This window comes from Emydura macquarii, unplaced genomic scaffold (genome assembly GCF_026122565.2).
Source record: "Emydura macquarii macquarii isolate MOO-44397 ecotype Brisbane River unplaced genomic scaffold, CSIRO-AGI_Emac_v2 contig_3511, whole genome shotgun sequence".
Classification (NCBI taxonomy): domain Eukaryota; kingdom Metazoa; phylum Chordata; order Testudines; family Chelidae; genus Emydura; species Emydura macquarii.
The window spans coordinates 243,598-259,227 of record NW_027133648.1 but is presented as its reverse complement, the minus strand read 5'-3'; the positions used below and the strand labels follow the sequence as shown (position 1 = coordinate 259,227).

General features: G+C 64.7%; 1 protein-coding gene across 2 annotated transcripts; it reads right to left on the bottom strand.

The window, feature by feature from the left end:
• Positions 1-1,971: 1,971 nt before the first annotated feature.
• On the bottom strand, positions 1,972-10,535 carry LOC137145078 (protein HEG-like). Of its 2 annotated transcripts, XM_067535670.1 has the most exons (12): positions 10,411-10,535; positions 9,816-9,962; positions 8,761-8,886; positions 7,976-8,082; positions 7,549-7,607; positions 7,157-7,311; positions 6,705-6,833; positions 6,187-6,229; positions 5,811-5,848; positions 5,470-5,545; positions 3,215-3,383; positions 1,972-2,862 (listed from the first exon to the last, which is right to left on the bottom strand). In XM_067535670.1, exons 1-12 carry the CDS (start codon positions 10,490-10,492, stop codon positions 2,713-2,715), a joined length of 1,281 nt encoding a protein of 426 aa, XP_067391771.1. In that variant the 5' UTR covers positions 10,493-10,535; the 3' UTR covers positions 1,972-2,712. The 2 variants fall into 2 exon arrangements, with proteins under 2 accessions (XP_067391771.1, XP_067391772.1); XM_067535671.1 differs by lacking the exon at positions 9,816-9,962 and having other exon boundaries at positions 10,411-10,532.
• Between the last annotated feature and the right edge of the window lie 5,095 nt (positions 10,536-15,630).

The window sequence follows — 15,630 nt, the reverse complement described above, 5'->3', positions numbered from 1 at the left end:
CGAGTCCAGCGCCGTGACGGCCAACACGCCGGCCAGCCTGTGTGGGGGGCAGGCGCCAATGGGGACGGAGAATCCCCCTGTGATGAAGTGGGACTGCTAATGGTTTTGCTGAATAGTGTGCGCGCCTCAGTTTCCCGTGTCACTCCCAGCCTTGGTGATGGGTTGGGGGCGTGATCTGGGAAGTGATGCCCAGAGGGCAGGGCTGGCTGCCTCGCGCTGCCTGCGCACAGCCCACGGCCGGAGCCCAGCAGCCAGAGGTGCTGCAGAGAGGGGAAGCGCAGGTGATCTTTCACGGGGGAGGAAAGGGAAGAGGAGGGGGTGCCATGTCTGATGCTGGGTGGCTGGAGGGGCTCAGTCCCTTGTGGGGGATCCCAGGGAGCAGGGTCCAGGAATGGGGGCTCTGCCCCCCCCGATGATCCTTGCTGTAACATGCTGCCTCCAGTGCTGACAAGGGTGCAGTTTCTTAAGAGCACCAGCACCGCACCTAGCCTTGCGTCCGAGGTGTCTGCGAACACTAGAAAGGGCTTGTCCAAATCTGGATTTACCAGGACTGGGCGCTGGACTAGAGCCTCTGCCAGTGCACACAGGCTTTCTGGCACGGCTCAGTCCAGACCCCCTTGTCTGGCTTCCCCTGGGCCGTGGAGCTGAAGTGAGGCGCAAACCTCCGGTAGCACCCGCCCTCCAGATAAAGGCCTGGACCCGGTTCTTGGTCTGAGGGACAGGCCAGTCTCCGATCACCTCCACCTTAGCTGGCTCTGGCGTTAGGTGACTGCTCCTCACCTCGTAGCCCAGGTCTGTAACCTCGGCCAGCCCCAGCGTACCCGTCTCTGCCTGCGCTGTCAGCCAAGCCTCCTTCCAACGACCCAGCCCCCACTTCACCCGGGACACAGGGTCTCCCCACTCTGGCTAAAGACGCAGATATCGTGGATGTGCGCCAGGGCGAAGCTCTCCACCCCCCTCGGTAACTGGTCCGCCAGGTGCTGGAAGGTGGTGGGCGCTCCCCTGAGGCCAAAGGGCAGGACCAGGAACTCCCAGAGCTCTAGGGGTGATGAAGGCAGATTTCTGTCTAACAGCCGGCTCGAAGGGCCCCGGTACTGCTCTGTGCTCCCGGCCACACACAACTCCAGAGAGGCGCTGCTGGCTGCGGGGGGGGGGGGGCGGCCCCTTTGGGGCGTGTAGGGTTTCCCCAGGGTCCCAGCCAGAGGGACTCACAGCAGAGCAGGGGGGCCAAACACTCTGAGGGCAGACCGAGGAGGCAGCTGCCCTGGTGAGGGGCCCTGGGGGCAGACCTGCTCTGTAGGTGTCCTGGCTGACTTCCCCCCGCGCGGCTCTAGGGCACGGAGCCTGTGACTCCTTCTCCATGCCTGGCCCCGGCCCTTTGGCTCCGGTTCATCCCCTACCTGGAACATGCGGGGCTTCCTTCCCCTTGCAGGGAGGCTGGTTTGCCCTCCAGCTCCGGGGCCTCAGGCTGCCCCTCTCTGATGCCCGTTAACAGCTGGCACTGGCTGCCCAGGAGGGCCCCTCTGGCCCCTGTGCCTGCCCCCTGGGGCGAGCAGCTCCCTTTCTGGCATGTCCCCGGCCCAGCGCCCGTGCCCGCCCTCCCGACAGTGGACATTTGGGCAGAGCCATGGCCCCTGAACGCCAGAGCCCCATGCGAGAACCGGGGGGCAGCTCGTCACCATCCCAGTTGCGGGGCCCTTCCCGCTTGTGCTGCAGCTGCGGGGTCTGACACCGGCCGAGACAGGACCCCGAGCTCCATGGACTTTGCGGCCGAGCTGAGCTGGGCCACTCCATGGTCCATGGCCCTGCCAGGTCCCGCTCTGGGCAAGCAGGTCCCCTGTGGCGAGGTCCCTGAGCCCCTCCCAGCCCCACTCACTCCCCGAGCGCTGCGTCTCTAGCAGGGAGCTGAGGGCCCACCCTGTGCCAGGGGAGGGCACGGAGGCCTGGAGGATTCAGCCCAGTGGGGCAGTGGTTATGGGGGTGAGGAATCCAGCCCACAGCTGGGGGACACCCACACAGGGAGGGGGCAGCCCCTGCCCTGGCCAGGCCCACAGCTGCTGGGCCCCAGGGATCATCGGCCTCCACTGAGCAGCAGCTGCCGGCCCCAGGAAGTGCCAGGGGCGCACACCCACCTCTCGGCAATCCCAGCCCTGCCCCCCATTACGCGGTCTGGCCAGCCCCCCCATTACCACTACAGGTGCCTCCCCCCACTCCCAGAAAGGGGCAGTGGCCCCATACCAGCCCCATAGCAGCTTCCACTTTATTTATTAAGAATGCTTTTTTAAAAAATCCCCCCCCCCCATGCCCCTGCCCCATGGCAGAGTGGAGGGGCGCAGGCCACAGCCTCCTCCCCGCCAGTCACTCCCTAGGGTGCCCCATGCTGGGGGGCCTGGCCCACCCCCATCCCCGCCAGACACCCAAGCTCTGGCCCTGGCACGAGGGGCGTAGCCGCACGGGTGGGGCAGTTTGTGGAGCATCTGACAGAGGCCATGGGGCTCAGCCCCACGCTGACATGCACGGGGCTCACTCCCCCCACAGGCTGGGACACCCCCCCATTACATCACACCGTGCCAGCCAGCTCCGCAGCCTCTCCCGCGGCAGCCCCTCCCCCAAGGGTAGGCTCTGGTGGGGCCCTGTGTGGGGCTGGGGGTCTGTGTTCGAGTGGCGCCATCTCCTGCCACTCTGGGTGCGGGCTGGGCCCCTGCACGCCCCTCAGAAGTAGTTCCGGCGGCCCCACTCCTCGGCGCTGACCAGCACCACATTGCTCCAGCTTCCTGCGGGTCGGGGGGCTGAGGCGGGCGAGCTCTGCGAGCCCCGAAACGTCTTCAGGGTGGGCCCAGCGCCTGGCCCCCATCCCAAGCCCTGCAGGCATGACAGGAGGGGGTGTCAGGCCCTGCCCCAAGCAGGCCTCTGTCCCAGTGCCCCACATGCTGGGCATCGTGTGCCCTGGCCTCTGCACCCCCTTTCCCCCATGCAGAGGGAGGCCGTTCCCCCCCACTCCCCCCCCCCGAGAGCAGCTGCCCCACTGCCACAATGCCAGACGGGCCCAGTGCCCTGCCCGAGCCAGGGCTGGGCAGAGAGACGCCACCGGGTGCCATCAGGGGGCAGAACACAGCAAAGGGGCAGCTATGGCAATGGGGCAGGGGAGTTCTCCCCCACCAGCCCAGACCAGACCCCCACCCTCATGCGCAGGACTTGGCCCCCTGGCACTCACCAGGCTCAGTCTGTCCTCGGGGAAGGGGTGCGCCCGGCCCCCTGTGCCAAGCTCCGGCATGTCCCCTGCCCGTGGGGGCTGCACCCGGGGCAGGCTCAGGTGCTGAGGCCGGAAGGGCAGCACGACCGGCTCTGCGAGGCTGGGGGGCTGCGCCAGCGCCCTGGCTCTCCTGAGAGGAGAAAGGGGGGGGGGGGGTTACTGAGCCAGCTGTTGGCCAAAATCTTGTTTTTGAAATATATGTAAGAACAGAGCCACAAACACCCCCCACCAACACCAAAAGACACATCAGTCCGAATCAAAAGCTAAAACCTCAAACTGACTCTTACTGTTCTACCCTTTTACATGTTAATTCAAGTCTGTCTGTACTTTGTATAATTTTAAGATTGTTTGTAAATGTCTGTACTATGTCCACTGGCCAGTTTATCTGTTAATTTTACCTGCTTCCAATAGATTTGTAAAAATCCTCTTCTAAGTACAAAAGCCACACTGTGCAATGTAATGTATCTATCTAATTGTGAAAGACACTGTCAAAAATGAAATAAGGTTTGCTTTAAACAGCTAGGAGTTGGCCCTGAGTGACTGAAGTGTGAATGGCTGAGCAATTGAGTTGGGTGTAGACAAAAAGAGTGATTGAACAATTGGTCTGAGTGAGGGATATCGAAACAGACATGAAGAAAACACCAGCCTCACCTAAAACGCTTGAGGGAAGAAGAAAGAAGCAAAGATGATCAAATGGCCGAAGAGGAGCCCACCCTGATAACTTTGGAGCCAGCCCATTTCAAAGGACAAAATCTGATCAGGCTTGCAACAATGTGGGTGGTTAAGGATCACACCAAGAATGCAGTTGCAGCATGACAATGCAAAACCCACAGACTGACATGGGGTCCTTTCCCTATAAAATGGGACAAGAAGATGAAGGCTGGAGGTTCGGGTCTACAACGTCACATCAGCCAGGAGCACCGGTGCGCATCGGCAGAACCTTGCTCCTCACCTTCCTGCTCTAGTCACCTGGCCAGTGACTATCATGAGCACCAAGAAGCTGGTAACTATGACATCTGGAAGATCCCTGTGTATGTCTGTCTGTGTCTATCTGTGTGTGCCTGTCAGTGTGTGTGAATGTGAATGAAAGCATCAATTGAAACATGTCTCTGTAATTTGTAGTATTGATATAATGTTAATACTGTTTTCCTAGTGTTTACATTATTATTAATGCTATTTCACTAAGTAGAGCACAATATTAATGTTATTACAGTGTTGATACTTTTCTTTTCTTTGATACTATCTACAGAAGTTTCTGTGTTCACAATAAATGCGGCTTGTTGCCTTATCCCCTAATAAGATCCTGTAATATTTGTTATTTGGCTAACACAGCCACACCAGCCGCCCCCGGGGCAACGGGCTGTGAGCACCGAGAAACTCCTCTGCATCCCAGCCCCCCTCATTGGGTCACACCCCTGCCGGGCCCTCTTCAGGGGCCCCAGCGAGCTCCAGGGCCCCCTCCCCACCACGGAGCCGGGGCAACACCCATGGTCAGACCAGGAGGCAGCTCACCCGGCACAGCAGGTTTGCACCGCTCCTTCCCCACCCCACTCCACCCTGTGCGGCTCCCCATAGCACCCACCCAAGGGGCCCTGGAACGGGGGAGCCCCAGCCCTGAGGCACTTGGGTGGGCCCTGCACCCCTCACACATAGGGGCCTGGCCCCCCATCGCCTCCACCCCACAACCCTGCTCCAGCCCTTCAGCCACATGCACTGCCCCCCCGTGCCCTAGTCTCCCGTCCCCGGGCTCCAAGCAAGACCGGGGGGGGGGGGGGGGAGGTGGACCTCACCCTGGGACCAGCGGCCGGCTGCACCTCGGCCAGGGGGATGGTGCCCTCTAGGAGCTGCTCCACACCAGAGCCAGCAGCTCTCCCAGGGCACCCACCCCGGCTGCCCCTTCACACCCCCCAGCGCAGGGGGGAGCGGGAGTGACGCCAATTCAGCTATTGCTGTGGAGGGGGCAAATTCCATCCCCACGGGCAGGGTCCCCACTTGTCCCCCCCACGCTCTCACCCCTGCAGTGAGCTCTGCTGGGGGGCCTGGGGCAAACTCCCCGCCCCCCCCCCCCCCCCGCCCCGTCAGCAGCCACAGCGGGACAGACCTCGCCCGGCAGCTCTGCCGGTGCCCCTCACTCCCGACCTGCAGTCCCTGCTAGCCCAGCCCCCCCAGCGGTGATGGGGGGGAGCACTGCAGGGGGCGGGGGTCCATGGCCTTACCCCAGGAGCAGGAGCAGGGTGAGCAGAAGCAGGAGGCACCCGATGCAGGAGACCCCGACCAGCGCCAGCAGGAAGGCTGTGGGGAGAGAGCCGTCAGCACAGCCGTGCCCCCGCCATGGGGCTGCCCCCCAGCACCAGACCCAGCAGAACCCCCACCCCCTGCTGCTGGCCGGGGACCCTGCCCGTTGGGGGATCAGAGCCACCCTGCCTCCCCCCCGCTACTGCCCGGGGCTCCCTGCCCCCTTCGGCCCTGGGGCCTCTCCCCGCCGGGGGGAGGGGGGGGGGCGTAGATCCAGGAGTCCCCCAGCTGCTAAGCCCCACGGCCGGCCAGGGACACTCACGCTCCTCGCACTGGAAGCCGCCGAAACCAAACGGGCACCTGCAGGGGCAGAGATGGGGGGCTCAGCACGCGCGTCCCCGCACCAACCCCTGCCCGGCCTCGCCCGCCCTCCACCCTCAGCCCCACAGACCCTGCCCGGGAGCCCCCTCAAGCCCAAGGGCTGCCCCCCCTGTTCACAGCGAGCGTCTGCTCCAGCCACGGGGCCACCTGCCCCCCATGCGTGGGCAAAGCCCTGGGGGGCCGAGGCCCTGGGGCAGCCCCAGGTCCCCCCCACCGGCCGAGGGGCCCAGATTCTCTTGCTCCCGGGGGCCGGGGCAGCCCCAGGTCCCCGGTTCAGACACGGTCGCACCCCCAGCGCCCGGGACACAGGGGCTCACCTGGCACAGACGCCGTCCAGCAGCCGGAACCCGCTGCCACAGGCTGCCGGGGAGAGAGGGGGTGAGACGCCCGCGGGCCGGGGGAGAAGGGGGCCCTCGCTGCCCCCCAGACGCTGCCTGGCCTCGGCGCCCGGCCCGTGCAGGGAATGGACGGGGCCGGCCTGGCACCGGTCCTGAGAACGCAGCACCATGGGCGTGACCCCCGCCCAGCCCGGGGAAGGGCTGCCCCACACCCCCAGGCCCCCCCCCCCCCCGTGGCCCTGCAGGGCGCAGAGGATGGCACCTGGCCCTGCTCTGGGAGCTGAGCTCACGCGCCCCCAGCCGCTCGGTCTAGCTGGTCCCTGCCCCGGCCGGCCCTGGCACCTGGCCCTCGGCAGGGGGCTGGGCTCCTGGGGGGTGAACGCCTCCCCCCTCTCCCTATGGGGCCTGGCACGGAGCCATCGCGCTGACCAGATCCGCCCCCCAGCCGGCCCCCCTCCTCCCCACAGCCGGGCTCCCCCCCGGAGCCCCTTGCCCACCTGTGCAGGCGCGGCCCATGGCGGGGGCTGGGCGGTAGCCGGGACGGCAGGGGCACCGGACCAGCCCGTCCTGGAAGGAGCAGGCGGCCGAGACGGGGTCACAGGGCTGCAGCTCGCAGAGACTCAGGCCTGGGGGCAGAAAAACGGCCTGGTCAGAGCCCCCCGCCACAGCCCCCCCTCCCAGAGCCCCCCCCCCACTCCATGACAGCCCCTCAAATCCCCCATCACTCCCCCCACCCGAGCCCCTTGCCCCATCACTCCCCCCACCCGAGCCCCCTACACCCCCCACCCTGTCAGTCATAGCCCCCCCAAACTGCGGGGGGCTGGGCTGGGCCCCTCCTGCCCCAGGGGGGAGGGGAAGGGGGCCAGGAGCAGGGTGTGAAGGCTGCGCTCCCCGGGCACGTCTGTCGGGGGGGGGGGATGGACCGACCCCCCAGGGGAGCCCCGCTCACTCTGGTAGGAGACGCTGTCCCGCAGGAAGCTGCAGGCCGGGTCGCTGGCCTGGCACCGGGCCCGAAACGCCGCGATGGCCCCGTCCACCTGCCGGCCCGTGACGGGCGAGAGCGCCGAGAAGCTGTGCAGGACGGTCACCGAGGGGCCGGGCGGCCTGCGGGGGGGGGCACCCCATGCTACAGTCAGCGCCCGGGGCTGGGACGTGACCCCCCATCCCTGGCACAGCCAGCATCCCCCCTGCACACCCGCTGCCCCCAGGATGCCCGCACCTGCCTCTGGCCAGGTCCAGCCCCTTCTGTGCCCCCCACTGCACAGCTCCTGCCCCAGCCCCCCCGGCGCCCTGCCCCCCTCCCCAGCCCCCACGCCCTCCAGGGCCTGTCCCCACACTCACTGCAGGTCCAGGACGGACGAGGCCACGTAGGCGGGCAGGCTGCCCAGGATGCGCTGGAACTGGGGGCAGACACGGAGCCTGGGTGAGGGGCTGGTACGAGGAGCTCTGCGTGGGGCAGGGCAGGGCCGGCCCCTGGCCACGAGCTGCCCCGGGGGCTGCCCAGAGCGCGGGGTGCCAGGGGCCAGCCCTGCCCTGGCCTCCTCCCCACACGCACGTGCCCGGCACCCGGCAGGGGAGCTCAGAGCAAGGGCCGAGGTGGGGGGCAGGAGGCCGGGGGGAGGGAACTGCTCCCCAAGGAGCCCCGGGTTGGGGTGACTTACAGCCGTTCCCCTTCCCAGTCTGCCCAGGGCGTCAGCCGGGCCCCCCCCATGCTGCTGGCACCCCTCCACCCCCCCCAGGCCACCAGCAGGCACCCCCCGCCCCATACCAGGCTCTCCAGCTGGGCCACGATCCTGTGGGGTTCTGCGCTTGGCACCGGGCGCAGGGGGGCCAAGCCGGGGTCCTGCAGGGAGAGGCGTCCCGGGAACATCTTGGCTTCACACGCACAGGAGGCAGGGGGGAGACAGGACAAGGGGTCTCAGCGCCGGCAGGGCCAGGGGCCGCCCACGGGGGGGGAAGGCGGCACCCCAGGGCCAGGGACCGCCCGCACAGGGGCCCCAGTGGAGACCCCAGCCAGAGACACCCGCCCTGCCCCAAACGGAGCCTAGGTACAGCGGGACCCTTGCTGCCCCAGCCCAGCCCCCTCCCTCAGCACCAGCACAGGGGGGCTGTGCCAGACAGCTGCTCCCTCGTCCCAGTGATGCCCCCCAGCAGGGGCTAAAATGGGGGGGCCTGTGCCGCATGGGGGCCAGCGCGGGACACTGGGGGTCACAGGCAGGACGCAGGCTGGTGCCCCAGTGGGAGCAGAGGGCTCGGCACAGGGGGCTGCATGGATGGAGGGCACCCCCCACAGCACCTCCCAGCTCCTCACTGCCCTGGGGCCAGCCGCCCCATAGCGTCCTGGCTGGTAATGGGGTGAGAAGGGCACAAGGAACCAGCTGGGCCCCGGGCCCCTCCCCCACCCTGGGCATCGCCAGGACCAGGAGGGTCTGGGGGGGAATAAAGGGAGACAGGGCCCCAGGGCGCCTGGGTGGTGCGACGGGGCAAGGGCAAGTCTGGGGCATGGCCCCCCCAGACCCTGTCCCCTGACACACACCCCCGCAGCCCCCTTACCTGGCACGCAGCCCACGGCCGGGTTGAGATAGAAGCCCAGGGCGCAGCGGCAGGAGAAGCGCCCGGCCCAGAAGACGCAGGTGCTCCACGGGGGGCAGGGCTGCCCCCCGCCACAGCCGGGCTCATCTGCGGGGAGAGACGTGAGCAAAGCCGAGCTGAGACACAGACCCGTGGAGCAGACACCAGCCGGCTGGGGCAGCCCAGGGCAGCAGCGACCCAGCCACGGGCTAGCAGGGGCTGCGGGTCAGGATTGGGGGGCACCAGCAGAGCTGGGGGGGTGATGAAGTGGGGATATTCTTGGGGTTTTCTCCCAGTGCTGGGTGTGTGCCTCAGTTTCCCCTCATGTGTTACTCATGTGTTAGTGCTGGGACCCGGGTGTGACCATTGCAGAGATCACAGGAGGGCAGAGGGGACTCCCCCACCCACACGTGCGCAGACCTGGCCAGGACCCCTGGCCTCAGCCCACCCAGGTGCCACAGGTGGAGACCAAGAGGAGAGGCACCTACCCCAGGAAGGAGGGTCTGGGGGTGGCTGGGGGGCCAGTGCCTGTGGGGGCCCGGCAGGGAGGGAGCCCTGAGAATGGGGCTCCCCAGGGGTCGCTGCTGTAACTCCTAGACACGCGGCTGGCAAAGTCCTTCTGCGCCGTGACCTGAGAACTAACAACCCCCGACTCCCGCGCTGGCTGGGATTGTGCCTGACGGCAGGCGGGTGCCTGGCCCCTTGGGGGTGGAGGATTTCCTGGGTCCCATCCAGGGGGTCCTGTGCGGGGAGCTCAGGCGGAGCAGGGGGGCTGGACCCTGCGGGGCCAGAGTCGGGAGCCTGCGGCGCGGGTGTGAGCAGACCCGGGGGGGGGAGGGGGGGGCAAACTCCGAGCACTAGTGTCCGGACTGGCCGCGCCCGAGAGGTCCCAGGCCCGATCCCTGTGGGACTCCGGCACCGGGGGTCAGGGCTGGGCTAGGAGGGGGCTGTGGGTCGGGACTGAGGGGCACCAGCAGAGCAGGGCAGAGCTGGGCTAGGAGGGGGCTGAAGGGGCAATCGAGGGGCCAGGGCCGTACCTGTCGCTGTGGCCCCCTCCACGGTGGGGCTGGTCCCATCCTCACTCAGCCCCGTGGGGGTGTCGGCCCCTGCTGGCGTCTCCATGATGGCGGCCCCAGTCTGAGGCATGGGGCTGGGTGCAGCCGGCCAGGGGGCCGTGCTGGGCCCTGGAACACAGGTGGGTTGGGCAGCCCGAGGGTCACCCCCAGGAACGATTGGGGGAGGGGAGGGGGGCACATCTCTGTCACGCCGGGTCAGTGGACCCAGCCTCGGCCCTGGGCCCTGCCCTGCCCTGCCGGCTGGGCTTCTCCCTGCGGGTGGCTGCTAACAGAGGGGCCCCCAGCTTGGCCCCCCCAGCCCAGCTGCTCTTTCGTTCTGCTGCCAGGGCCATGCCTCTGCCTGGGGCCGCCCCACAAGGTCACTGCCCAGCAGAGCTGAAGCCAGCAGACATGGGGGGCAGCCCGCAGCCCCCCCTTGCTACAGACAACACCTCCCTGTGCTGGGGGCAGCCCCAGGCCCAGCTGGAGCCATCGGAGGGAAGCTGCGTCTCCCCGTTTGCTCCTGCCTGGGGCAGGGGGTGCCCAGGAGCTCGGGCAGGGGCCGCCATGGACTCACCTGCCCCGCCAGCCTGCCCGGCGTGGGGAGCTGGGAGCTGCAGCAGGAGCCCGAGGAGGAGAAGGGAGCAGCCCCCCCACATCCTGCCAGGCCAGGCCAGGCCAGGCTCCAGCTGCTGTTGCCTGTGGGAGGGAGCCAGGAGCTGGCCCCACCTGTGCTGGACTATGAGCAATCAAGGGGCTCGTTAATGATTCCTGGGTGCGGGCAGCCACAGAGCGGCCACTGCTGGGGAGGTGCTGATGTGCCAGATGGCGCTTATTAACCCAGCCCGGCAGGGAGTTGGGTCTGTTCCCAGGGCTCCAGGCAGCGGGACCCACAGACAGCTGTTCTGGGCGCACCCCCTGGACCGGACCGGACCAGACCGGACCGGACCGGACCGGATGGGAGCAGCATCAGAACCATCAGCCCCGGTCGTGCCAGGCTGCAGATGGAGTGTCCTGCCCCCGCGCTGAGATGCAGCGCCTCTGGGGTGGGGCATGGGACTGTTTACACAGGGCCTGTCCCCCCGCGCTGAGAGGTGGCCCCTCTGGGGTGGGGTGACCATGGCAATGTGCCCGGAGCTGGGGCTCTGGCTCCTGGGATTTCCCGCTAGCCCTGGCCCGGCTCCGGTCCAAGGGGCCTGGGCAGGGGCCGGTCTGTTCTACGGACGGGGCACAGCCGGTCCGGTGAGCGCGGTAACTGCGACGGGCCTCCGCTGCCAGGGGTGGGCAGAGGAGCTGGTGCGGCGAGGCGGGGGCTGTGGGGTGCCAGGCCCCCAGGCTGGGAGTGGGGCTGAGCCCGGCCGAGGGGGACGTGCCCGGGGAAGGTGCCGGCCCTGAGCCCTGCCAGGCGCCCGGCGCAGGGAAGCAAGACCGGCAGCAGTTACCGCAGCTCAACCGCGGAGCCTGGAGGGAGGACGGGGGTGCGTGCAAGGCTGCAGGAGGGCGCTTGGGGGGGGCGGCTGTGACAGAGAGCCACACGGGGTGAAGCCAGCCAGGACCCTAGGGGCTGGGTCCCCCATAGGGCCCCTCACACCAGTGCAGCCGCCTCCCGAATCTGGCCTCGAAGCATCCAGCGCCTCTGCTGCGCCGTGAGCTTCCTGCTGAGAGTCCCCCTGGATGGGACGCCGGGGGCCCTTCCATGCCCCAAAGGGGCCCTGCACCCGCCTTGCAGGCGGAGGCGATTCCCAGCCAGCGTGGGAATGAGCCGGGTTAATTAGTCCTCAGCGTCACAGCGCAGAACAGACTTTGTCAGCGCAGGAATCAGAAAGTTACAGCAACGACCGTCGGGGGGCGTCCCACAGCCCCATTCCTGGGCTCTGCTCCCTGGGCCCCCACGGACTGACTCTGCCAGCCAGCCGCAGACACGCCTCCCCCCACCTGGCCTCTGTTTCCCCAGGCAAGTTCCCCTCCCCTGCTCCAACGCCTGGCAGGGGCTGGGCTCCAGCCATGGTCTGTGCACAGCTAGTTAAAGGCAGCCACACCTGCCCTTTGTGGTCACTGCACAGATCACACGTCCTTAACCCATCACCCAGATACCTGAATAATACATGGGGGAAATTGAGGCACACACAGTCTTCATGCAGAACATTCCCACTTTGTCACAGAGACGGCAGGACCCAGGGGCATGGGGGTGGGTGGGGACCGCGGGGGGTAACAGGGCAGGGTAGTGAAATCTACAACCAGAATGTATTTCTGCCCTGAGCGGGTGGACTTGCTGAGGGGCCCCACTGCGCCCCTAGCCACCTGCTGGAAAGGATCCTCTGAGCAGGGTAAGGTCTCAGGCCTGCCCCACCCTCGGGCAGGGGTCACAGGACCGGCCGTGCTGCTTGACGGCGGCCTGGACTGCAGGCCAGTGAAAGCTCTGCAGTAAACTCTGCCTGGCGCGCCGGGTCCCCTGGGGCCCCGAGAGGGACATCGTGGGCCAGGTACAATCGCCTGCGGTGGCACTTCTGGGAGACCCCCAGCTGCCTCCCAACCCACCCCGGCACGGTTCACCAGAACGGTTCCTGGCGATCCCAGGGCACCCTGGGGCGCCCGGAGGGGCGGCTGGGCTTGGGGCACAGCCCTGGGCTGGGCCTCGGTCTCCCTGCCTCGGCACGCAGCCTCGCACTCAGCTCCATCAAGCCCTGTCCGTGTCCTCCGTCCCACTCTGGGTCAGGACCAGGGCTCGCTGAGTGCTCTCTAGTCAGTCCGCCAAGTCACTTCCCATCAGCACCTCAGAGATCATAGAATCATAGAATCATAGAATATTAGAGTTGGAGGGACCTCAGGAGGTCATCTAGTCCAACCCCCTGCTCAAAGCAGGACTAACCTCAGCTATATCATCCCAACCAGGGCTTTGTCACCACTGGGGCTTCACCACCCTCCTAGTAAAAAACAATGTCCAAGACCTCTGCAACTTGAGGGCGGCTGGGCTTGTTCTGTCATCTGCCACCACTGGGCTGGGAACCCCCTTTCAGGTAGTTAAAGGCTCCAGACTAAACAAGGCCCTCACGCATAAGTCCTGTGCTCCAGCCCCCTAATCATTTTTGTTGCCCTCCACTCTCTCCAACTTGTCCACATCCTTTTTGTATTGGGGGGCCCAAAACTGGACACAATATTCTAAATGCGGCTCGGGGATTCGTGTCCTCCTGTTGGGCCATTAGCCTTCCAACCAGGTCAGGTTACCCCCAGGTCCTTTTCTGCAGAGCTGCTGCCCAGCTCATCGGTCCCCAGTCTAGGGCATGGGATTCTTTCTTCCTAAGTGGAGGACTCTGCACTTTTCTTTGTTGAACCTCATTAGATTTCTTTTGGCCCAATGGCTCTGGGTCAGCTTAGACTTGCTGAGGGCTCGATCATTAATAAAGATGTTGAACGAGTGCCATCTGGCCAGTCCGCCAAGTCATTTCCCATCAGCACCTCAGAGATCATGCACCCCAACCTCTCCGGGGCCCTTCTTGGGCTCCCATTTCAGGGGTATCCTCGCTACCAGCACCCAGCCTGGGGGCCCGAACAGCCCCCGGGTTAGCTGGCCATCAATAAGTTTAGGCTTGAAATTAGACGAAGGTTTGTAACCATCAGAGGAGCGACGTTCTGGAACTGCCTTCCAAGAACTTCAAGGGCAGCGGGGACAAAACACCCAACCGGCTTCAAGACGGAGCTTGGTAAGTTTATGGAGGGGAAGGTACGATGAGGCTGCCTACAACGGCATGTCGCCAAAATGCGACTGCTAGCAGCAAATACCCCCAACGGCCCGGTATGGGGCACTAGATGGGGAGGGCTCTGAGTTGCTACAGAGAATTCTTTCCAGGTATCTGCCTGGTGGGTCTTGTCCACATGCTCAGGATCTGCCATGTTTGGGAATTTTCCCCTGGGTCAGATTGGCAGAGACCCTGGGGGTTTTTTGCCTTCCCTCGCAGCCTGGGGCACGGGTCACTTGAAGGTTTAAACTAGTGTAAATGGTGGATTCTCTGTCACTTGAAGTCTTTAAATCATGACGTCACCAGTTCTGGGTCTGTTACAGGAGTGGGTGGGTGAGGTTCTGTGGCCTGATGATCAGGATGGCCCCTTCTGGCTGTGAAGTCCATGAGAAGTGTCCTGCGCAGTCCCTGAATTGTGGTTTATACCATCTGCAGTGACTGCACCTTACATGATCCCAACACACGGCCTTCCGAATCAATCAAACGTGCTACCCAACTTCAGCTCCAAGGTGTGACACGCTGTACCCAGTGTACACCCTCCTGGTGTGATGTGTGTATTGTTCTTGTTCACCCTGGCAGTGTAACTGTGCATTGTGCAATGCAAAGTGTGCCATGTGCAGTGTTCTGGGAATGCTCCTGGCAGACTGAGCATTATTGTTATGGTGGCGTGTTTCCCGCAATGTCACACACACGTCCAGATACAAAACTCTGCTGTGTCATAGCCCCAAATGTGTGTCTCACGTGGCTTGGGCAGATGCAGACAAACACAAGGCTGTGTTTCCACGCCCCACGGAGGCACCACACAGGAACAATGGACTGGCCTACGCACCTGTGAGCATTTTGGCACAAGTGGAAGAAATCATGCCCATGGCCGGGCAGGGCCGATCACCTGACCCCCGGGGGTGTTGGGGAAACTTGTTAAAAGCTGAGGTATCTTCGTCTCTGGGCTCTCCCTGGAATCCATCTTCTAAATACCACCAAAGACTGAGAATCTGCCACGGGGGGAATCTGGCTGCTAGAGGCATGGCAGGCAGTCAGTCTGTGTGGTAAGATAAGGTCATAGAGTGGAATATTAATCTCAGTTTAGGAGGCGCGTTATCTTTTAGTTAATTGTGACCAACTCCCTGACTCGTTATTAATCTCTTGATTTATATCACTCTGACTTATGTTCACTTAACATCTCCTGTAGTCAATAAACTTCTTTATCTAAACAGGGCACGTGGACTGAGTGTGTGCAGAGCCCTCGCTTAGCGTGACAGAGCTGGGGCAAATCAATGGCTTTGATAAATTGATGGACAAGTGTACATGAGCTTGCAGGGTGTAGCGTGCAGCACTGAACCCTGCAAGGCAGCACTTGCCAGGGTTGCATCTGGGGCTGGGGGTATTTGCTGGGGTCTATCCCAGGAGTGGCTGGCCAGAAGCGCTCCTTCACTGGGTCAGGGACGATTAATCGCAGGAGGCTGGGCGTGAGGCAACCCAGGAGTGGGTGGTTCACACAGCAAAGTGGGGTAAGTCGGGGCCCAGGAGTGAGGAATTGGGGTGACAGCTACACACCAGTCCAGACTGCAGGGGGGGAGCATCACACAAGTAAAATACAGTTCTGTCCCCTGCTTTAGTGTTTGCTATGGGCAATCCCCACTTTGCAGGGCATGCACAGAGCTGGGTCTCTGCAGACACAGGGCTGATCGGTGCCATGACACCTACCGTTGCATGCTGGCTCTACCACCCACCTCTGTGGGGGGTCACCGCACAGGTCCAGGGTGCCTGTAGTGACTAATCTCACGGGTCCCTGCAGAGCAGTGCGAGGGCTCATCCCCTGCAGCTGTCGACCTTGGTGCCCTGGCGAGCTGAGCTGGTGTGGGCGGAATTGCCAAGATGACCAAGTGGCCAAGGACACAGAACTGGGCCAGGCGGCGCCCTGGGAGCCACTGCACATGGGGTAGGGCCCGGATTGCTCCATGACAGCGTGTTGCAGGCGGAGCCAGGGCAGCCAGCACAGTGTGGGGAGCAAGGGTGGGCACTAGGAGAAAGTCCTGGGAACTTGTGACCATCCCCCTCCC

Coding starts and splice junctions, on each gene's coding strand:
- LOC137145078 (XM_067535670.1), bottom strand. CDS start 10,492: ATGTGGGGGGGCTGCTCCCTTCTCCTCCTCGGGCTCCTGCTGCAGCTC. Junction 8,887..9,815: donor GGAGGGGGCCACAGCGACAG/GTACGGCCCTGG, acceptor CTCTCCCCGCAG/ATGAGCCCGGCTGTGGCGGG. Junction 7,608..7,975: donor TGGCCCAGCTGGAGAGCCTG/GTATGGGGCGGG, acceptor GTCTGCCCCCAG/TTCCAGCGCATCCTGGGCAG.